General features: G+C 47.4%; 2 protein-coding genes across 2 annotated transcripts; one reads left to right on the top strand and one right to left on the bottom strand.

Annotated features, from left to right (window-relative positions):
- The first annotated feature begins 516 nt into the window (after positions 1–516).
- Positions 517–7,074, top strand: LOC147668836 (uncharacterized). The gene is made up of 5 exons (XM_086948416.1): positions 517–543; positions 4,721–4,772; positions 4,878–4,976; positions 5,130–5,270; positions 5,474–7,074. The coding sequence occupies exons 1-5, from the start codon at positions 517–519 to the stop codon at positions 6,865–6,867; spliced, it is 1,713 nt and encodes a 570-aa protein (XP_086804542.1). The 3' UTR covers positions 6,868–7,074.
- A 1,745-nt stretch (positions 7,075–8,819) lies between these two features.
- Positions 8,820–11,167, bottom strand: LOC147668835 (uncharacterized). Its single transcript, XM_086948415.1, has 4 exons — positions 11,122–11,167; positions 10,918–11,016; positions 10,624–10,764; positions 8,820–10,420 (listed from the first exon to the last, which is right to left on the bottom strand). The coding sequence occupies exons 1-4, from the start codon at positions 11,138–11,140 to the stop codon at positions 9,027–9,029; spliced, it is 1,653 nt and encodes a 550-aa protein (XP_086804541.1). The 5' UTR covers positions 11,141–11,167; the 3' UTR covers positions 8,820–9,026.
- Positions 11,168–23,877: the final 12,710 nt, after the last annotated feature.

Genomic DNA, 23,877 nt, shown 5'->3' with positions numbered 1-23,877 from the left:
CTTGATTTACTTGAGTATCAACATGTGTTGTTTCCTTCAGGAGTCAAGCCCCTAGTATCTCCTTTCAAGGGAGTCATTAGCATGTCTCCCTAGGAGGGCAGACAGCTTTTTTTGGGTTCAAGCTCCATGTGCAACCGTTAAGGGCACAGGAGATCAAAGGACACAAAGTGGTAACTTGTAAAAGTTTCAACGTGTAACTTCTTAGATTATTTTCAACCAGAGTATCACGTCGGGTTTAATGTAAAGAGTTGTCTGATACCTTGGAGTATTAACTTTGGTCACACCAGTCAGACGTTAGCACAGCTGATGGGTAAGTGTGTAACCGTGCAATCGCCAACGTTCCCCAATGGGGAAACCAAGACTTTCCACAGTAAAAACATGAGTTTCAAGTTTTTACTGTCAGAACTCCTAAAATACATTTTATGCTCATGAAATATGCTGCGCCCTACCTTAGGATTCGGTAGGCCTGTCATAGGGGTGACTCACACTTGTTTCAGGGGGACAGTCAACTTTGCCATGGCTTTAAATTGCAAAGTTTGGCTAGCAGTTCAAAACTGCCCTGCCAGTATTCAATGGCAGACTTGGAGACACGTTTTTCTTTTGTCATACTCAGGTTGCTCAACCAGTGCTGCAATCCCTGGGGTGACTTTCAAACTTACATGCACCATGGGTACCATATGCGAGGACTTACAGGTAGGTCAGTAGAAAGTAGGGATACCATTCCTCGTCATGCATGTCCCCAAAAGTGACAGGTCAGTGTGTGTCCTTAAAAGTGACAGATCTGTGATTGTCACCAAATGTGACATGTCTGTGATTGTCACCAAATGTGACAGGTCGGGGTCCCTAAAAGTGACATGGTGTTCCTGTCCTTAAAAGTGACAGCTGGTGAGCAAAAAGTTTGGTGCCATGAGGAATTTGTGGTCTCCCTAACTGGAGCTGGGCTGTGGGGGATGTAGCTTAGGGGGTGTGCCAGAGCACGAGACAATGTTAAATGTTATGCTAGCCTAGCAGGGCATTTAGGTTAAGGTAAATGTGTGCGCAAAAAGTGGCGTCGTGTAAGAGGGGGATGTCTGGGCATGTTTAAATGGCTTCGTGTAAGAGGGGGGATGTCCAGGCATGTTTAAATGTTTGCAGAGTAAAGCTGAGAAGAGGAAAGAAAAACTATTCAACTAGGCCCCACTTTCCCAGGAGAAGGAGTCACGAGTCCCAAGCACTGCTAATTACACATCCCTCCCCTCAGCAAACAATAGGTTTAAAAGCTGTCATAATCCTAAGAGTCTATCTAACAAACAAAGCCCCAAGTAGAAAAACATGGGCATCCGCCATGTCCCTAAACTACGAAAGGAGCTTATCTTCCCCAGAGATTCAGTCACGAGCACAACTGGTTACACCGCTATCCCCACTGTAGACCGTAAGTTTAATTAACAGCTGTTAAAGGGGGGCTAACAGAAGATGTACATTGGTCAGCAAATGTTCCCTCCCAAGACCACCACTACAAGGTTCTAAACCCCCCCCCCTCCATAAAGGATGTTGACGTAATTAGCAGGGCAGGCAGTGTATAAAAGCCTACTCTGGGTGGATCAGCAGAAATAGCCATTTTTTAAAAACCCTGGTGGAACGACATACTTGGATTGTTTTGCTGCACAGGCCCATCTCAGGAGTTTAAAAGGGAATAATGGAGCAGAATAACTTATCACAGATTGATGCAGCGTGCTACACATTTATGGATGTAAGTAAAACAGGGGGCTGGTGCAATGTTGCATGTTTAAGGTTGTATTTAAAAGAATTGGTAGCAGCCCTTTTAAGGTGAAGGAGGTTGTATTTTACAAAGGGTACCTAGCGCAATGTAGGACTGGGTTCATAATGTTTTAAATAATGTATAATGGGAGTTGGGGGCTGCTGTCTAAGGTGTATAATGCAGGATGTGCTGAGGTATAAAGGAGAGTTGTCATTTTAAGTTTTTTAAATGCGCTAAGGGCATGGGAACTGTATGGTAATGTGATTAAAGGTGGCTGTTTTAAGGTTTGTACATGACTGTTGTGTTACGCTTTTAAGGGTAATTTTATGCGAGGCCGGGGTGTATCTATGATATCTATGGATGCTGCTTTTGTGGTGTGGGGACCTGTTAAAGGTATTTTAACAAAACTGTTGGGCTGTATTTAAGGAGAGTAATGCTTAGGGTATTAGAGGTGCAACAATCCTGTAACGTAAGGGTTTTACACTGTCTACAGACCTATAACAAGGCTATGTTGGGGCTATGGGTGTCAGAGCATCCTAAATAATATACATTGTATACAGGTCAAACTAGATAAATAAATAATGCAACTCAGTACTCACCAACATGTGTAGAGGCCCGGCATAGGCAGGGGTCAGCAGCTGGTTCACAAGATGAATGCTGGTCGGGCAGGGCCTCAGTAGTATACAAGGAGGGTTTTCAAGGAGGGCCTGGGGCGCTGGGAGTGTCCACGGTGCTCCATGTTAAGGCAGGGTCATCAGCGTTGTCAGGGTGAGGGTGTTACAGACACCAATTGCATTTAAGGCCGTTTAATTAAGGGCTCTCTGGGGGTGTTCAGCGTGAACCTCTGAGTGGGGCAGCCATGGTATCCAGGAGCCCTCGGAGGCCTCGTGGGGTGTGTGGCATTATCTGTGGGGGGTCACAGTGTCCAACATATTTTAAATAAGCCTCCGGTGCACTCTGCGGTCCTTGCGATGCTCCGATGTGTGGTAAGGTGGTTGCAGGGTCCTCTGTATGGGGTGCGCATGCCCCAAGCATCCTTACACAAATAAAGGCCGCATTTGTGTGGGGCTCCATGCCCCGTTATTCATACATTAAAGGTCCCAGAACCCTCTGGCCATGTGCGGGGCTCTGGGACTTGTGCTGAGGCATGGCCGGTGGGGCTCGAGGCCCTTTTGTAATAAAAAATAAAGGCCCCCAGAGCCCACGGCCCTGCATGCTACTCTGGGGGCTTGTAAGGCTGTGCTGGGCTCGAGGCTCCAATTTTTGTAAAGGAATCCCCGGAGCCCGCTGAGCTCCCTGTGGAGCTCCGGGGTTTGTGCCGTCTTGGTGGTGGGCTCGCGGCCCCCGCTTTTATAAAAAAATAAAAAGTGCCCCAGAGTCCGCGTGTACCGTGAGCAGCTCTGGTGGCTCCTGCGGCAGGCTCCGGTGCACGGTAGCTGGAAGGCTCTGGGCAGCATATGGGCACTGGCTCGAGGAGCCGTTTAAAAAAAAATAAAAAATGTAGCCCCGGAGCACTCGGCATTGGAGTGGAGCTCTGGGGGGCTGGTGCAGGATCCGGGGCATTGCGGGATGGCTTTGGGCGGTCCGGGAGACTAGGGGCTCCTTTTTTAAATTGAAGCCCCACAGAGCCCGCTTCCCGATGGCGGTGCTCTGGGGGGCTGGGGGCAGACAAGGGCATTTCCACGGATCCCACGTGGAACCCGATGGCGGCGGCTGCAGGGGATCATGGAGCTCTGTCCTCGCGCCTGCTGTGGTAGGCCTCAGCCCCTTCTGTGATGTCACCGGGGACACCCCTGACATCACGGAAGCGGTAGGGCGTGTCCTGGAAAAAGCGGCGAGGAAGCTCGCGGCCGGGTTTCCTACATGATGGCTGTGCCCCAAAGGGGGGCATTCAATAAATTAAAAATATATATATAGGTGTTTGCAGCAGCAGCAGGGTCCGCTTTCAAGTTTTCTTGCGTTGGGGTCATTTTATTTAGCTCATACACTATCTGAAGGGCGGCCCATTAATGCAGTATTACCCTTTCAACGGCGTTTGGTACTCTTTTGTAACATGCAAACGTCACTTTTCCCGTGTAACACACCGTTTGCTATCTCTTACATTTTGTTTGCTTTAGATACTTGCAAAAGTGCCACCAATGCCGACGCAATGTTTGTTCTTGTGCTTGAGTGTCTACCGTTTATTGCAGTATTATACCTCTACTTCTTCTTTGTTCGCTTTTGTAACTTGCACACATGTCACTTTTTTTTCCTCCGGTACTGTACCTTTGCTACCTATGGCATTTTGTTTGCTCCCAATTGTCACTATTGCAGCATGTAACTGAACGCATGCTTCTGTAATTTGTTTCCATGTAATTTGCGCCGCATGCAACAGTACTGCTCCTATGATGAAGCGCTCTGCCCCCCTTAGGGTAAAGCCTGTGCTATATAAAAACGCATACATAAATGCCTAAATAAATAAATTAAGTGATTTGCCCAGAAGCATAGGCTATGGCGCCGGGTTTTTTTCTCATGTTTTTGCTCAACCCAGACAGCCCCGTTTTAAAATGCGTGCTTTTTCTCTACCCAGACAGCCCTTTCAAAATGCAACCCTGAGAGTGTATATAATGTACACAGTGCTGCATATAATGTATTTATGGGGTAGATTGTGACTGCTTTTTTCCCTAGGAGATATCCTGGTGTTACTGGCGTTTATAAGTAAAAATTCTAACATGGCGCTATGTTTATTAAAGGGTTGTAAAGAACAACTTGAGGTTTATATACTATGGATATGTGCAAAATGTTAGGGGTGTACCTATGTTGGACTTGTGTGTAGGGATGAGATGATCTTATTAAAAATTAAATGTCCAGACAAGTCTATTTTCAATTTTGAATTTATCAGTGGCATTTTCTAAGGTGTATGTAACAAACTGTAAGGCCTTGTTTATGATGTGTAGTTTTAAACCTCTATTTTTTTTTTTTTTTTAATCAAACCCTAAACAGGCTATCCCTGTAATAGACATCACCGACGCCGAAATGCTAACCATACAAGCAGGTATATGTATTTAGAGTTGCATAGTTCTGTGTAGTTTTTATACACCATTGTCTCAGAAGTTCTGCTTTTTTCTAATGGTCTTCTCATGTGTGTATGCTTTTATAGATTATGATGCCGCTCTACAACTAGATTCTGATGATCTAGAGCTATACCTGGGGGCTCAAGAAGTGTCGCAACGTATTCAGGATAATGTGGTTCTTTCAGGTAAATTTAAAAAGAAAGGCCAGGGTTCTTTAAACTGTCTAAGACTTAGACTGTGTTAGCCCAAAAACCCCAGGGTGTACTGTAGGAGGGCTCCTCAGAAGGGACTGCTAAGGACTTGTTTATACCACAAATGTGATTATTTTTTCTTTGCAGGTTCCTCAGAGGCAACCACGACCGACGCCGCTTTGCAAGAGGCGGCACCGCCGTCAAAAGAAAGACCGTTAAAGAGGAAAGCCTCAACATCTGGAAAGGAACCGATGACGAAGAAAGGATCTGGGAAAAGACCTCTAAAAGGTGTGTTTTTACAAAAGGGGCGAAAAAAACGCGCTCTCTGTGTTTTATTCTAGCAGGTAGAAGGGGGCAGCCGTCGTGTTGTAGGGATTGTATAAAGGGGCCCTGTAGAAATTATTGTGGTGGGTGTCTATGGGTAGTGTAAACACCTTTATACAGGTTCTTTATTTTTTCTAATGTATATATTTTTTTATCTTACATTCTAGGAGCTGTTCAAAAGAACACCGCTGAAAATACGGGGGAGGTCAAGAGGTCTGCGAAACCGTTAAGGGACATAACAGCGACCATTCAGAATGCAGAGCCTGCAGCAAAAGCTGTGAGTAGACGTGGGCGCCAGGACAAGCTCTGCACATACTACACGCACATACAGCAGAGAACCGGCACCGCTGCGAAATGTCAGATCAAGCCCTCTTCCATCATGTTGAACAATCCTACAGGAATGTCCATTCTACACAGGGAGGGGGACACCGGCAAAGACGTTCTTCCAACCCCAGACAAAGTTAGGTCTGTTCAGTGTAAAAGCGGTGCGGCGTCTCTGAACCCTCTTAAAGCCTCAACGGCATTCGCTGAAGATATGGTACATCCCCAAACTCCTAAAGCGAGACGCCTCTCAAGATCCGGGCTCAAGAAGAACTGTGGGGTGCAGACAGATCCCTTAATCAAGCCCCTTACGGCGCCGTCTCCTACGCATACCTTGAAGGCACCTATAGTTTTAAATAAACTAGCGGCTTCTGTAGAGGGGTTCCCCCAAGACCAAACCCTAAATCCTGCTATACCCAGGCCTGCTGTGCTTAGAAGCTCAGAGGCTGATAATGCGCCGCCCCCAGAAACCCCTTACAACGGTAGCAGGGGTGGTCTCAAAGCATTGATAGGTATGGTTGCCAAACTTGATAGGCCCTCAGAAGCAGCGCACAAGGACCCTTCCAGCACGCACAATGGGTATTTGTATACGGATGTTAGACATTCACCCGACCACAACCACGACAATTCCTTAGCCGATAGGGACCACAATTGCTTTGACGGACATTTACACTCCCCAACCCTTATGTCACCTATACCCCCGCAGGGAGCATACGACCCAACCAGCCCCGCACCCAGTGTAAGCCACCCATCACCATCAGCAATATGTAGCGATAATAGTATCTGTTGGGACGACTGGTCAAATCAGGGTTTAGAAGCTGTATCTAGTGAGGACCCTTCCATGGCAGCCCCGGGGTGTTCGCACTGGGACGCTCTTTCTATGAACCCTCCGGTGCCTCAATTACAGAATGGTGTTGCTGCGGATGGAGCGAGTGGTGGGCCAGGGGTGTTGCCGACTGGTGTACAACCGGGCACGGTATTCATCCCTAATCCGCCGCAATACGATTCTGTAAACCCAAAAGAGGTACTAGGGGCCCTTGTGAAAGACATACAATTGGCGGTCAGAAAGTTAAAACGACAAGTGAACACAGCCACCTTAAAACTAGGGGTATGCGGTAGCGTTGACAGATCGGGGCTGGAGGCGCAGCGAAAGATACTACAAATGGTTGAGCAGTGTAAAAGGGTGATCATACAAACATGCCAAACAACAGTGTCCGACATTTGGAGTATCCCCTCTTGACTATGCCGACGTAGGCCCTTAAAGACCCAACACGTCCTGAGTGTTAATAAAAGTAAGCGTAAATCTAAATACAGCAGCAGGGTCCACACAGTTCTGACAAAGTCCCTGCGCTTCTTACGCTTCCTCAACCGTAAAAAGGACATGGAACCCCACAAGCAGGATCATACATTTTCACAAGCAGCGCCTGAATCACATGCACCGGTACAATGCCCCAGTCATTACATAAGTTCAGGTGAGGACAGACCTTGGGCGGTGCAATTGGAGGGATCTCAGGGTGGAGCACCAACACGCCAATACCATGAACACACAGAAGGTCTGGGGGCGGGGGCTGTAGCTGAGGCCTCTATGAGCACATCATCCACCTACACAAACCATACAGTTCAGGTAGGAGGGGGTCGGATACCTAGAAAAGTATGGGCCCGCAGAAAACATAAGTGGGCTAATAGCGCTAAGCAACGCCAGCTTTTAATAACTAAATTAAAGAAAGCCAAAATATGCGCTACACGGCGTCTTAAAAGGACCCCAGAGCCCTGCCTAAACCAGAATCCCCAAAATGATGCATCAGTAAGCTCCCCCTCTAGTCAGATTCCTCTAGATGAGGATTCAGAGACAGTGTTTTTAGAGAGCGTCAGAACCTACAGTCGTACTGTCGAGAGATTTAACGCTACTGAGCACTACGAGGAGTTTAGGTTTATTAACCTACACCTGATAAGGTCCCCCGTGCAAGGGCATTTAGTCATACAGCAGGCTGTGCAATCACTCATAGATAGGTTGATACGTGATGTGGGTCCTAATGATTTTTTCCAGCTACGCTTCCAGGGGCAGGGCCTTGACAGTCCGCTCTTCACCAAACGACGGGCCCTTGATGTGTTTGATGCTGTGGAATTTTTAGAAAACCTGTCAAAGCTTTTACAGAGCAAGGCTGAACTAGTCGCCTATGGCACTTTCAGAGTCATAGCCCTCATTGTCCGGGGTCGTGAGGGGGGTGTTTCCAGGCCTTTAAAGAGCGTCCTGTACAGTAAGATCATTGGTAAGAAACAACGTTGGCTGCTCAACTTTAACAATGGAGCAGCCAGACAGGTGTTGGCTGCTCCATTGTTAAAGTTGAGCAGCCAACGTTGTTTCTTACCAATGATCTTACTGTACAGGACGCTCTTTAAAGGCCTGGAAACACCCCCCTCACGACCCCGGACAATGAGGGCTATGACTCTGAAAGTGCCATAGGCGACTAGTTCAGCCTTGCTCTGTAAAAGCTTTGACAGGTTTTCTAAAAATTCCACAGCATCAAACACATCAAGGGCCCGTCGTTTGGTGAAGAGCGGACTGTCAAGGCCCTGCCCCTGGAAGCGTAGCTGGAAAAAATCATTAGGACCCACATCACGTATCAACCTATCTATGAGTGATTGCACAGCCTGCTGTATGACTAAATGCCCTTGCACGGGGGACCTTATCAGGTGTAGGTTAATAAACCTAAACTCCTCGTAGTGCTCAGTAGCGTTAAATCTCTCGACAGTACGACTGTAGGTTCTGACGCTCTCTAAAAACACTGTCTCTGAATCCTCATCTAGAGGAATCTGACTGGAGGGGGAGCTTACTGATGCATCATTTTGGGGATTCTGGTTTAGGCAGGGCTCTGGGGTCCTTTTAAGACGCCGTGTAGCGCATATTTTGGCTTTCTTTAATTTAGTTATTAAAAGCTGGCGTTGCTTAGCGCTATTAGCCCACTTATGTTTTCTGCGGGCCCATACTTTTCTAGGTATCCGACCCCCTCCTACCTGAACTGTATGGTTTGTGTAGGTGGATGATGTGCTCATAGAGGCCTCAGCTACAGCCCCCGCCCCCAGACCTTCTGTGTGTTCATGGTATTGGCGTGTTGGTGCTCCACCCTGAGATCCCTCCAATTGCACCGCCCAAGGTCTGTCCTCACCTGAACTTATGTAATGACTGGGGCATTGTACCGGTGCATGTGATTCAGGCGCTGCTTGTGAAAATGTATGATCCTGCTTGTGGGGTTCCATGTCCTTTTTACGGTTGAGGAAGCGTAAGAAGCGCAGGGACTTTGTCAGAACTGTGTGGACCCTGCTGCTGTATTTAGATTTACGCTTACTTTTATTAACACTCAGGACGTGTTGGGTCTTTAAGGGCCTACGTCGGCATAGTCAAGAGGGGATACTCCAAATGTCGGACACTGTTGTTTGGCATGTTTGTATGATCACCCTTTTACACTGCTCAACCATTTGTAGTATCTTTCGCTGCGCCTCCAGCCCCGATCTGTCAACGCTACCGCATACCCCTAGTTTTAAGGTGGCTGTGTTCACTTGTCGTTTTAACTTTCTGACCGCCAATTGTATGTCTTTCACAAGGGCCCCTAGTACCTCTTTTGGGTTTACAGAATCGTATTGCGGCGGATTAGGGATGAATACCGTGCCCGGTTGTACACCAGTCGGCAACACCCCTGGCCCACCACTCGCTCCATCCGCAGCAACACCATTCTGTAATTGAGGCACCGGAGGGTTCATAGAAAGAGGGTCCCAGTGCGAACACCCCGGGGCTGCCATGGAAGGGTCCTCACTAGATACAGCTTCTAAACCCTGATTTGACCAGTCGTCCCAACAGATACTATTATCGCTACATATTGCTGATGGTGATGGGTGGCTTACACTGGGTGCGGGGCTGGTTGGGTCGTATGCTCCCTGCGGGGGTATAGGTGACATAAGGGTTGGGGAGTGTAAATGTCCGTCAAAGCAATTGTGGTCCCTATCGGCTAAGGAATTGTCGTGGTTGTGGTCGGGTGAATGTCTAACATCCGTATACAAATACCCATTGTGCGTGCTGGAAGGGTCCTTGTGCGCTGCTTCTGAGGGCCTATCAAGTTTGGCAACCATACCTATCAATGCTTTGAGACCACCCCTGCTACCGTTGTAAGGGGTTTCTGGGGGCGGCGCATTATCAGCCTCTGAGCTTCTAAGCACAGCAGGCCTGGGTATAGCAGGATTTAGGGTTTGGTCTTGGGGGAACCCCTCTACAGAAGCCGCTAGTTTATTTAAAACTATAGGTGCCTTCAAGGTATGCGTAGGAGATGGCGCCGTAAGGGGCTTGATTAAGGGATCTGTCTGCACCCCACAGTTCTTCTTGAGCCCGGATCTTGAGAGGCGTCTCGCTTTAGGAGTTTGGGGATGTACCATATCTTCAGCGAATGCCGTTGAGGCTTTAAGAGGGTTCAGAGACGCCGCACCGCTTTTACACTGAACAGACCTAACTTTGTCTGGGGTTGGAAGAACGTCTTTGCCGGTGTCCCCCTCCCTGTGTAGAATAGACATTCCTGTAGGATTGTTCAACATGATGGAAGAGGGCTTGATCTGACATTTCGCAGCGGTGCCGGTTCTCTGCTGTATGTGCGTGTAGTATGTGCAGAGCTTGTCCTGGCGCCCACGTCTACTCACAGCTTTTGCTGCAGGCTCTGCATTCTGAATGGTCGCTGTTATGTCCCTTAACGGTTTCGCAGACCTCTTGACCTCCCCCGTATTTTCAGCGGTGTTCTTTTGAACAGCTCCTAGAATGTAAGATAAAAAAATATATACATTAGAAAAAATAAAGAACCTGTATAAAGGTGTTTACACTACCCATAGACACCCACCACAATAATTTCTACAGGGCCCCTTTATACAATCCCTACAACACGACGGCTGCCCCCTTCTACCTGCTAGAATAAAACACAGAGAGCGCGTTTTTTTCGCCCCTTTTGTAAAAACACACCTTTTAGAGGTCTTTTCCCAGATCCTTTCTTCGTCATCGGTTCCTTTCCAGATGTTGAGGCTTTCCTCTTTAACGGTCTTTCTTTTGACGGCGGTGCCGCCTCTTGCAAAGCGGCGTCGGTCGTGGTTGCCTCTGAGGAACCTGCAAAGAAAAAATAATCACATTTGTGGTATAAACAAGTCCTTAGCAGTCCCTTCTGAGGAGCCCTCCTACAGTACACCCTGGGGTTTTTGGGCTAACACAGTCTAAGTCTTAGACAGTTTAAAGAACCCTGGCCTTTCTTTTTAAATTTACCTGAAAGAACCACATTATCCTGAATACGTTGCGACACTTCTTGAGCCCCCAGGTATAGCTCTAGATCATCAGAATCTAGTTGTAGAGCGGCATCATAATCTATAAAAGCATACACACATGAGAAGACCATTAGAAAAAAGCAGAACTTCTGAGACAATGGTGTATAAAAACTACACAGAACTATGCAACTCTAAATACATATACCTGCTTGTATGGTTAGCATTTCGGCGTCGGTGATGTCTATTACAGGGATAGCCTGTTTAGGGTTTGATTAAAAAAAAAAAAAAAATAGAGGTTTAAAACTACACATCATAAACAAGGCCTTACAGTTTGTTACATACACCTTAGAAAATGCCACTGATAAATTCAAAATTGAAAATAGACTTGTCTGGACATTTAATTTTTAATAAGATCATCTCATCCCTACACACAAGTCCAACATAGGTACACCCCTAACATTTTGCACATATCCATAGTATATAAACCTCAAGTTGTTCTTTACAACCTTTTAATAAACATAGCGCCATGTTAGAATTTTTACTTATAAACGCCAGTAACACCAGGATATCTCCTAGGGAAAAAAGCAGTCACAATCTACCCCATAAATACATTATATGCAGCACTGTGTACATTATATACACTCTCAGGGTTGTATTTTGAAAGGGCTGTCTGGGTAGAGAAAAAGCACGCATTTTAAAACGGGGCTGTCTGGGTTGAGCAAAAACATGAGAAAAAAACCCGGCGCCATAGCCTATGCTTCTGGGCAAATCACTTAATTTATTTATTTAGGCATTTATGTATGCGTTTTTATATAGCACAGGCTTTACCCTAAGGGGGGCAGAGCGCTTCATCATAGGAGCAGTACTGTTGCATGCGGCGCAAATTACATGGAAACAAATTACAGAAGCATGCGTTCAGTTACATGCTGCAATAGTGACAATTGGGAGCAAACAAAATGCCATAGGTAGCAAAGGTACAGTACCGGAGGAAAAAAAAGTGACATGTGTGCAAGTTACAAAAGCGAACAAAGAAGAAGTAGAGGTATAATACTGCAATAAACGGTAGACACTCAAGCACAAGAACAAACATTGCGTCGGCATTGGTGGCACTTTTGCAAGTATCTAAAGCAAACAAAATGTAAGAGATAGCAAACGGTGTGTTACACGGGAAAAGTGACGTTTGCATGTTACAAAAGAGTACCAAACGCCGTTGAAAGGGTAATACTGCATTAATGGGCCGCCCTTCAGATAGTGTATGAGCTAAATAAAATGACCCCAACGCAAGAAAACTTGAAAGCGGACCCTGCTGCTGCTGCAAACACCTATATATATATTTTTAATTTATTGAATGCCCCCCTTTGGGGCACAGCCATCATGTAGGAAACCCGGCCGCGAGCTTCCTCGCCGCTTTTTCCAGGACACGCCCTACCGCTTCCGTGATGTCAGGGGTGTCCCCGGTGACATCACAGAAGGGGCTGAGGCCTACCACAGCAGGCGCGAGGACAGAGCTCCATGATCCCCTGCAGCCGCCGCCATCGGGTTCCACGTGGGATCCGTGGAAATGCCCTTGTCTGCCCCCAGCCCCCCAGAGCACCGCCATCGGGAAGCGGGCTCTGTGGGGCTTCAATTTAAAAAAGGAGCCCCTAGTCTCCCGGACCGCCCAAAGCCATCCCGCAATGCCCCGGATCCTGCACCAGCCCCCCAGAGCTCCACTCCAATGCCGAGTGCTCCGGGGCTACATTTTTTATTTTTTTTTAAACGGCTCCTCGAGCCAGTGCCCATATGCTGCCCAGAGCCTTCCAGCTACCGTGCACCGGAGCCTGCCGCAGGAGCCACCAGAGCTGCTCACGGTACACGCGGACTCTGGGGCACTTTTTATTTTTTTATAAAAGCGGGGGCCGCGAGCCCACCACCAAGACGGCACAAACCCCGGAGCTCCACAGGGAGCTCAGCGGGCTCCGGGGATTCCTTTACAAAAATTGGAGCCTCGAGCCCAGCACAGCCTTACAAGCCCCCAGAGTAGCATGCAGGGCCGTGGGCTCTGGGGGCCTTTATTTTTTATTACAAAAGGGCCTCGAGCCCCACCGGCCATGCCTCAGCACAAGTCCCAGAGCCCCGCACATGGCCAGAGGGTTCTGGGACCTTTAATGTATGAATAACGGGGCATGGAGCCCCACACAAATGCGGCCTTTATTTGTGTAAGGATGCTTGGGGCATGCGCACCCCATACAGAGGACCCTGCAACCACCTTACCACACATCGGAGCATCGCAAGGACCGCAGAGTGCACCGGAGGCTTATTTAAAATATGTTGGACACTGTGACCCCCCACAGATAATGCCACACACCCCACGAGGCCTCCGAGGGCTCCTGGATACCATGGCTGCCCCACTCAGAGGTTCACGCTGAACACCCCCAGAGAGCCCTTAATTAAACGGCCTTAAATGCAATTGGTGTCTGTAACACCCTCACCCTGACAACGCTGATGACCCTGCCTTAACATGGAGCACCGTGGACACTCCCAGCGCCCCAGGCCCTCCTTGAAAACCCTCCTTGTATACTACTGAGGCCCTGCCCGACCAGCATTCATCTTGTGAACCAGCTGCTGACCCCTGCCTATGCCGGGCCTCTACACATGTTGGTGAGTACTGAGTTGCATTATTTATTTATCTAGTTTGACCTGTATACAATGTATATTATTTAGGATGCTCTGACACCCATAGCCCCAACATAGCCTTGTTATAGGTCTGTAGACAGTGTAAAACCCTTACGTTACAGGATTGTTGCACCTCTAATACCCTAAGCATTACTCTCCTTAAATACAGCCCAACAGTTTTGTTAAAATACCTTTAACAGGTCCCCACACCACAAAAGCAGCATCCATAGATATCATAGATACACCCCGGCCTCGCATAAAATTACCCTTAAAAGCGTAACACAACAGTCATGTACAAACCTTAAAACAGCCACCTTTAATCACATTACCATACAGTTCCCATGCCCTTAGCGCATTTAAAAAACTTAAAATGACAACTCTCCTTTATACCTCAGCACATCCTGCATTATACACCTTAGACAGCAGCCCCCAACTCCCATTATACATTATTTAAAACATTATGAACCCAGTCCTACATTGCGCTAGGTACCCTTTGTAAAATACAACCTCCTTCACCTTAAAAGGGCTGCTACCAATTCTTTTAAATACAACCTTAAACATGCAACATTGCACCAGCCCCCTGTTTTACTTACATCCATAAATGTGTAGCACGCTGCATCAATCTGTGATAAGTTATTCTGCTCCATTATTCCCTTTTAAACTCCTGAGATGGGCCTGTGCAGCAAAACAATCCACGTATGTCGTTCCACCAGGGTTTTTAAAAAATGGCTATTTCTGCTGATCCACCCAGAGTAGGCTTTTATACACTGCCTGCCCTGCTAATTACGTCAACATCCTTTATGGAGGGGGGGGGGTTTAGAACCTTGTAGTGGTGGTCTTGGGAGGGAACATTTGCTGACCAATGTACATCTTCTGTTAGCCCCCCTTTAACAGCTGTTAATTAAACTTACGGTCTACAGTGGGGATAGCGGTGTAACCAGTTGTGCTCGTGACTGAATCTCTGGGGAAGATAAGCTCCTTTCGTAGTTTAGGGACATGGCGGATGCCCATGTTTTTCTACTTGGGGCTTTGTTTGTTAGATAGACTCTTAGGATTATGACAGCTTTTAAACCTATTGTTTGCTGAGGGGAGGGATGTGTAATTAGCAGTGCTTGGGACTCGTGACTCCTTCTCCTGGGAAAGTGGGGCCTAGTTGAATAGTTTTTCTTTCCTCTTCTCAGCTTTACTCTGCAAACATTTAAACATGCCTGGACATCCCCCCTCTTACACGAAGCCATTTAAACATGCCCAGACATCCCCCTCTTACACGACGCCACTTTTTGCGCACACATTTACCTTAACCTAAATGCCCTGCTAGGCTAGCATAACATTTAACATTGTCTCGTGCTCTGGCACACCCCCTAAGCTACATCCCCCACAGCCCAGCTCCAGTTAGGGAGACCACAAATTCCTCATGGCACCAAACTTTTTGCTCACCAGCTGTCACTTTTAAGGACAGGAACACCATGTCACTTTTAGGGACCCCGACCTGTCACATTTGGTGACAATCACAGACATGTCACATTTGGTGACAATCACAGATCTGTCACTTTTAAGGACACACACTGACCTGTCACTTTTGGGGACATGCATGACGAGGAATGGTATCCCTACTTTCTACTTAGGTCCAATTGAATATAGCCAATGTAGGATCCTCAGTTTGGGCTCAAAGCACTGGCACTGAGATCTGGTTAGCCGGCCACAGCGCACTCTCAAAGTCGAAAAAACAGCAGCATCAGTCAAAAAACCTCAAGTTGACCATACAAAAAGAGGCATTTCCTTAAAGTAGCAAAAGGCCCTCTAAGGATATAGTGGTAGCAAACAGTAAACAACCGATGCATAATTCAGAGATGAAGCATAACTTCTCATCAAATAAAGCCATCTTTTACCTTAAGTTAAAGTTCTATCTAGAACAGGGATGCTCAGCCTAAGCATAGGAAAGAACCAGATCTATTAACCTCATCCTTGCGGTGCCGATTTACTCCCGGTGCTGGGCCCTAATGTAAATGGGTGTGCTCATGAAAGAACGGTTCCGTCATGAGCACAGCGCGACCGATGCTCATGACGGAACCGTTTCATCATGAGCATCGAAAGGGTTGGCGGGCGTGGTCGCATGAGTTAAACTCTTCCTGCTGCTCAGATGTCAAAATAGGCGGAGGAAGGTGTCCTCCATAGTTCTTCCATGAGCCCTACTTTGATCAATATCAATGCCTCACCTCTAGTTCATTGGATTAGATCATTTTGTTATACCTTCGTGACCTACACAGACAACATGCTGCTGATCATTCATCTATACGATCCATGACCAAGGAACATTTATTAAAAACGTTCTCTTTGCAGGAGTCAGTTGGCAGATAATTGATGCTTTAAAACAGAATACTGAAAATTCAGAGGCTCTCATTTTGGGCAATTCCAGTGAAGATTGTTAAGTCATTGGGTGGCTGTCCCATCTGAGCTCTTTTAAAAGCTCAGTTTCCACAATTACAAATCTTGATACCTGCTTTGACAACTCCCTGACTCTTACTGAAAAGGACAACATGGTCACTTCCTTGTGCTTTTTTACCTAATGATCCCAAAAATGTTGTCCTCTGTTGTAAATTATTTTTTCAGGTCTTGAAGTCTACTGCAATGGACTGCACCCACGCTCTCATGAGAAGCTATGCTCTAGGCTGCAGGTGATCTAAAACACTGTAGTTCATACTAGTTTAGGCATGTGCATATTTCCCCTCATATGATACAAATACACTAAATGCTCATAGAAAAAAACTAATTTAGTTTAAAGCTTTGTGTCTCACTCATCTGTCCTCCTATAAAGCTGTCCCTGGCTCTCTACAAGCTACACCCCAAGAGTAATTTGCTAATAGATTATTTTCTTCATCTTTAAATGGCCCTCTAGTTATCCTGCTCTAAAGGAGAGGAAAAGTGGCAGACTGCTTTTTCTGGGTGCAGGCGGCTGAACACTGGAATGATCTCCTCTCCTTTTCAGACAACATCCCAAACACCTGAGCTTTAAGGAATCCCTGAAGGCACTGTTTTTCAACTGCAGACCTGCACATAGTAGAGTGTATCCGCCACTTCAATTTTAGTGCTAGGACACCCTCCTGGGTAGCAGTAGCGCTTTATGAAATATTAACATTAACATCAACAAATACCGTTTTTACCATTCCTGAATCTGCACTTTATTTGATTGACAACAATCACTCTTCTAACCAAGGCCTCAGAAAAAGCTAGGTGTTCTAAGTGCTAGTGCCTGAGTTCTATGATAGAAGGCATTCCTTTTCTTTATATATAAAGATTCATAGCTTCAAATGCATATTTCCTTCTTCGTTCTTTCTTCGTTTACCGCTGACATAAATGTCTTTTTATTGTCTGGTAGTGCCTGTAGTTATAGCATGAATGCCTAAATGTACTGCTATTGTCTATAAGATTTGACACGACCAGTCTCTGCTGTTCTGGGTGCACTCCTAGAAATTTGCCTTTGTAAAGTACAAGTCATTGCTATATTGCTTCAGGGAAGCATTTTATTTGTGGAAAAGGCCACTGTCAGTTGCAGATTTTCAATAGAGGTGAGTTTTTTTACTCATGTTCTGCTAAATGATTTGGCAAATGGTGATGGTTCAATAGGGCACTTCTTAGAAATTGCTGTCATAATTGGTTCATTAATGTGTTGTACAATGAATCTTTTGGCAGCTACTCAGTCTGCAAAAGTAAGGCTCTGTATGCATCTGAATTTGAAGACTATGAAAATCTTAGCATAATTTATCACACAGAGAATCAATATATCGGTACTGCAAGAAATGTACATTTTTCATAGAAAGTATTGCTGATTTTGGTAGATAATAGCAATGTCATTTGTCATGCATTCGAGCTGTGATGACACGGATTCGTAGGAATCTTACATTCAGACTACATATGTGTTAGACTCAGTGGTTTCTGGCGAGCTGGGATGCATCAGAGCCAGGCACAATCCACTGTCCCAGATAGGATGCGTATGAAACACTTGTTCGATAACCTATGCTCACCCTTGGGTAGCACGGAACAGAGTAGTCAAGATTATGCTTAGGGTCAAAGTGTAAAGTGTTGGTAGAACACCACCCTCACAACACACTACAAAAAGACTCCACACCGTATGTATAAAACACTGGTATTTATATTAATCACACACACTTTGAAATCAAAATGATATACACATTAGATACAGCCTTTACAGTTATATGTAATTGTCAAACGCTCCCATTAGCAGCAGCAACATATATGCAGGCTGTTTAGAGGTATTCCACTTTCCCACTATCACATTAGCATAAAACACGACATTCCGAATATCGCATACCCAGTACAGGTGTAATGGTCAAGAAATCACAGGTTTTGACTACGTCTCGTTACCCAGCCCCTCAGCTACTTAAACTACACCAGCCAACGATAAACATTGCACCTGCTGACAAAACTTGGATTAGATTGTCGGGACCACCTAAAGTAGATGGAGACAGTTATTTGTTTTTGTCCACCAGATTTGGCCTTCAAACCCCCAGCAGTATCTTCTGGAGTGCGGGATCACTAGCCACGCGTAGGCAAAAGGCTGTGACACCAGAAGCTGGCGCGCTTCCAATTTGGAGAAATGTTTCCCCCACAGCAGAGAGTCAAGCTGCAGTTGCTCCCGGCAGTCAGCTGTGGGTGTACATAAGCCACAGGGAGACCCCTCGGGTCCAGTCACAATGTTAACGACAACAGAGTACCTTGTGGCATGGGTCCGGGGAGAGGGAGCTGGCGACCTCAGACTGAGGCCGTCATGTCAGGCATTGGCTTCCTTCCACTCTGCAGGTCGGAGACAGTACAGGCTTCCAACTCGGATCCTGCGGACTCGGCAAACGTCCCCCAACACCCCTCTGACACCACACGCCATGGAGTGCAAGCTAGCACAGGTTTCCAGTTGCAAGCTAAGGTCCCTTGGACTCAGGAAACTTCCCCAGCAACATCTAGGAAAAATCCACCAAGTGATAGTTCCCTTCCTGAAGCACAACAGGCCCCAGGCTACCACAAGTCTGTGGATAATCCAGTTGGAGTCTCTCCTGCCTCAATCGTTTATCTGTTTGATGTCCCAGCATCGAACTAGCGTAGTATGGTTCAAATCCCAAAAGCGTCTCCAACTCCTGAGGGGAGAGCCTCAGCAGTTCTATCCATAATGGCCTTTGAAGATGAGATCAGTTTGTTTGAAAGGCCACCTTTGAAATGCACAAGCACTCTCTAAATGTTGTCCTTTCTGCCACACTACCCTGGGAGGCTCAATCAATATCTTTAGTGGGGCCGAGACCCTGTCCCTTGGAATGCAGGAGCCAATTCCAACCCCACATTTCCATCCGAGGAAGGCCACTCAAAGTCAGAGGTCTGCAGTTTCCATTGAGCCCCTAGTTTATGGCCATATGTCATAATTAATAGCGCTAAATGTCAGAGTAAATTGGGGACAAATCCTATGCCAACAGCACTTTTACCATGCATGAGCATCTGATCACACTCTCTATTGGTGTTTTGTTGCATTTAGCACTATTTCTTAGCACAAAATGCAGACTTGCAGCCATTTTGAACATAAGGGGGTATTTATTGTGCTAACAAATAGAGTTAAATGCAAAATTACTCTTCTTGTATAAGTCAATGTAATCACATGGAATTGTAAGGTAATATGGCTGAGATACCCGCCACCCCCTCTCAACACAATCCCCAAAGGAGGGAAACCGGAAACAGTTCTTGAAGTTTTTGGAAGAGGGAGGGAGTGACCCTCCCCGGCCGTATTTATTAAAACAAAATTACACGTTAAACAGTTTCATATTAATGTACAATTTCATACCACATTGCGATGTTTGGCTAACCTTAACAGATTCTCTAATACAGAGGTTCTCCTAGCCGAACTAACAACCTACAAAACATTTTCTTGAAATAATGAAATTGTACATCCTAACGTTTAAGGGCCAACGGCAAGGTCGTAACCGGTGTCAAGATCCCTAACCAGAAATACCCCCCCCACTTGGGAGGGGCGACAGCACTGAGGCGTACCCCAAGTGCAACTACCAATTTCCCTTGACTTGACGGGGGCCCCAATAAACTCAACGCCACTTAAAGGTCGTTCGAGGACTCGTGTGAGTATCTAGAAGGTAGCGTAGACCTCCCCCCAAACCCCACACAACTTACCACATCTGCCGTCGCAGACGTCACTGGCCCCGGGAAATTCCCCAGGAGGGGGCTGTAACCCCTCCTACACAGGAAGGGGCCTTGACCGCCTTTCCTTTCCTTCCGGCGGCCTCTCCTTAGACAGGACCGCCTCCCCGTTGAGGGGCCAAAGGCCACCTCTCCCGAGCGCTCCCATCCGTGTTGGGTGACGCCCACTCATAGGGATCTTCCAATTACTGCTCACCGATCATGACCTTACCGCCCGACCAAAATAAATACGACAATGCTAACTAAACCAATAATACATTGGCCACTATGACCAGAATAAGCATGCTTATAAACGGACACTAAAAACCGAATATCTTTAATCACAAAACATACATAAAATCGACCAACTTTATTACACACTCAATATCAACATGATAATACCACAACCTGTAAACGAAAATTAGAATTATCGATCTATTTTAAAACAACTGGCTGTCCTCAGGGGCTGGTGGGTGGGTCAAAATTGGCTCTTCGTTCCGTCTCGAGCTCACGTGCAGCGAGGAGGTGCAGCTTCAGAGCACAGGAACAAGAGGATGTCTTCCGGTCTTGCGTCCCTTTTTATCCGTCTTCAGGGCGGGCGTAAACCCGCCCCTGCCTGCCCCGAGGGCGTGGCCAGCCGCGTCAGTGTCTAGGCCAGCCCACTCTAGGGCGGGAACGAGCGCGCCCCGGCTACGCCGCTTCGGGCATACCAGCCGAGACGCGCCTCCCGCCCAAAAATGGCTTCCCGGGGGGATCGAGGTACTCTGCCATACGTTCGGGGGGACCGAGTGGTCGCCCCTTTCCATATGGCTGAGATACCCGCCACCCCCTCTCAACACAATCCCCAAAGGAGGGAAACCGGAAACAGTTCTTGAAGTTTTTGGAAGAGGGAGGGAGTGACCCTCCCCGGCCGTATTTATTAAAACAAAATTACACGTTAAACAGTTTCATATTAATGTACAATTTCATACCACATTGCGATGTTTGGCTAACCTTAACAGATTCTCTAATACAGAGGTTCTCCTAGCCGAACTAACAACCTACAAAACATTTTCTTGAAATAATGAAATTGTACATCCTAACGTTTAAGGGCCAACGGCAAGGTCGTAACCGGTGTCAAGATCCCTAACCAGAAATACCCCCCCCACTTGGGAGGGGCGACAGCACTGAGGCGTACCCCAAGTGCAACTACCAATTTCCCTTGACTTGACGGGGGCCCCAATAAACTCGACGCCACTTAAAGGTCGTTCGAGGACTCGTGTGAGTATCTAGAAGGTAGCGTAGACCTCCCCCCAAACCCCACACAACTTACCACATCTGCCGTCGCAGACGTCACTGGCCCCGGGAAATTCCCCAGGAGGGGGCTGTAACCCCTCCTACACAGGAAGGGGCCTTGACCGCCTTTCCTTTCCTTCCGGCGGCCTCTCCTTAGACAGGACCGCCTCTCCCGAGCGCTCCCATCCGTGTTGGGTGACGCCCACTCATAGGGATCTTCCAATTACTGCTCACCGATCATGACCTTACCACAGGTCCGGATAGTTGACCGGCTATCCGGACCCCCCACAAAGCTCCCACCTAAAGGTCATGCTTTAACGTTTTTAACCATGCTAAGAAGTCTCCTATGAGTAACTCATTCCCCACTCGAGACAAATGCACACCATCCCCCGAATACATACTGTCATCATTAATACAGCCATGCGAAATAGAATGCAATGTCCCGGAACGGAACAACCTATTCACTTTGTTATTAAGCTTTCTAACAGACTGATTCAAAGCAGGAATAGAAATAGCCCCCCGCCACACCTTTCGTGGGATCATATGGGACCACGCAATTGTGCACCCCGGAACTCTCCTCGCCAACCAACTTACAGTGGAAAGCATTGCCTCCAGGAGAAGTCGTCTACCGGTGGAGACCAAATCATTGCCCCCTAAATGCACTATGACTATAGACGGCGGTGACCTCGTCCGCCCTAACAAATCCTCAAAATATGCTTGAAACTGGTCAATACAGAGACCGCCTCTTCCGTAGAAGGACACCCTGTACCCGTATTCCCCAGCTACGTGAATCATGTCACCTGCTTTGAATACGTCCGCGGCACGCCTCACGTATGAGTGGCCCACGACCCACACCTCCTTTTTCACAGCCGGTGATGTCTGACCGCTGGCCCGGTGTTGGGTCGACTGCATAGTCCGCCCCGCCTCGTAGGCTTGCGCAACTGTAAACCAAACAAAAAACAAGAGGCGTGAGTACGTCATTACAGCTTTACAACATGTGCAACCGCACATACCTCTTATAACAATTGGAGGACCAACGCCCCACTCGTTTCACTTGTTCAACATTAAGACCCCTGGCTGTAGCTTCCGTAGCAGCCCCTATCCGAAAGGAATGGGTCCCAAACTCGCCCGGGTTCAAGCCTGCAGCGGCAATTGACATCGCAAGCACCCGCTGAAACTGAAACTTCGTCAGTGGGGTGGCGTCCTCGTGTCTCAACAAGGCCCCCCCCCATAATGCCACCCTTCGTGCTAGGTAATCTTCTAAACACTTTACCGGGCATATGGAGGACCCGGGAATCCTGCGTATGATTATGCAGTCACCCATCCCGTCTTGATCGGTCTTGGACCTGACAAAGGAGACCGTCATTGCCTCTCCTCTGATCTGAACGTGTTCTTGGCACAAACCCCCTGCCACATCCTGTTTGTTCCTTGCCACCAGTTCGCTTACTCGCATCGCCCCGTGAAATGCTAGCGTAAAAGCGGCTCGGAACAACACCGCCTCAAACTGAGATGAACATGTGGCAGGGAGTGTAGCCAACAACTGGGCCAACCTATCCAAACCTATCGGGCGCCTCTCATCTACTCTGCGACCCTCAAGGCGTTGCCACCCACGCAGCGCTTTCTGTACAACGAAAGACGCTGTCGGGTCCTGGATACTATGAGCCCTGGCAACAAAGGAAATAGCAGCACGATGCCTCTGAGCCGTAGCCACAGATTTCCCAACCCTACGTAAGGACATCAGGAAATTCACTACCCATTCCTCGTGGCCCCAAAGCCTCTCTCTATCAGTCCCCAAAAAGGCTAAATAGGACCTAAACGCCCCTTCATATGCTTTCCTCGTCCGTGGTGCTAGACTCTCTCCCACGAGGTGACGAAGTTCGGGGCACCGAGAGACCAGAGAGCTTCGGGGAAGGGTGCCGGCTCTGGGTCCGCTGAGGGAAGGAAACCCGAGAAAGCCTGCATATGAAAACGAGACAGTGCATCAGCCGCCTGATTCAGTACCCCTGGGACATGTTTTGCTCTGAACAGCACATTCAGTTGCATACACAGTAAAACAATTTCTTTGAGCAGTCTTAAAATCAGTTTACATCGTGCTGCCTGACTATTGATGCACTCGACCACAGTCATATTGTCAGACCAAAATATCACAGAGTGATCTTTGAACCCTTCTGGCCAGGTTCTCAGGGCAACCAAAATTGGAAAAAGTTCCAGGAAAGCAATATTACTTGTCAGACCATTGTCATGCCACCATGTCGGCCACCTTTGTGCCGACCATTTTGTGCCGAAGATGGCACCAAAACCTATGCTACCTGCAGAATCTGTCCATAGCCCCAGCTCCTCAGAGGATACGGCTGGTTTGTTCCATATGACTCGACCATTAAAGTCCGCCAGAAATGCTAACCAAATACGCACGTCCTGGCGGACCTCAGCCGATAGTCTCGTGCGATGATGGCCCTCCTTTAGGCCGACCATAGCTTGGGCAATTGAACGAGAAAAGGGGCGGGCCATAGGTATAACTCTAAGGGCAAAATTCAACTGTCCCACCAACTGCTGTAACTGATGCAGCGTAACTTTAGATCCATTTAGACACACTTGCAGGGCTGCCCTGAACTTCCACACTTTGCCAGGTGGCAAACGAAAACAACCTTCTCTGGAGTCTAACTCGATCCCCAGAAACTCGAGGCAAGTCGCAGGACCCACCGTCTTACCTGGTGCCAATGGCACACCAAACTGTTTCATTAATACACAAAATTCGGCCAAGGCCCGTCCACATTCGAGATCCCCGGCTGCCCCAAGGAACAGAAAATCATCAAGGTAATGCATTACATGTTGGAAACCCGTCTTC

The sequence above is a fragment of the Lissotriton vulgaris genome, unplaced genomic scaffold, assembly GCF_964263255.1.
Source record: "Lissotriton vulgaris unplaced genomic scaffold, aLisVul1.2 SCAFFOLD_290, whole genome shotgun sequence".
In the NCBI taxonomy this organism is placed as follows: Eukaryota; Metazoa; Chordata; class Amphibia; order Caudata; family Salamandridae; genus Lissotriton; species Lissotriton vulgaris.
This window is presented reverse-complemented; position numbering and strand designations above follow the sequence as displayed.

Coding starts and splice junctions, on each gene's coding strand:
- LOC147668836 (XM_086948416.1), top strand. CDS start 517: ATGGCTTTAAATTGCAAAGTTTGGCTA. Junction 4,773..4,877: donor AATGCTAACCATACAAGCAG/GTATATGTATTT, acceptor ATGCTTTTATAG/ATTATGATGCCGCTCTACAA. Junction 5,271..5,473: donor TGGGAAAAGACCTCTAAAAG/GTGTGTTTTTAC, acceptor CTTACATTCTAG/GAGCTGTTCAAAAGAACACC.
- LOC147668835 (XM_086948415.1), bottom strand. Junction 10,765..10,917: donor GGATAATGTGGTTCTTTCAG/GTAAATTTAAAA, acceptor TTTTCTTTGCAG/GTTCCTCAGAGGCAACCACG. Junction 10,421..10,623: donor TGGGAAAAGACCTCTAAAAG/GTGTGTTTTTAC, acceptor CTTACATTCTAG/GAGCTGTTCAAAAGAACACC.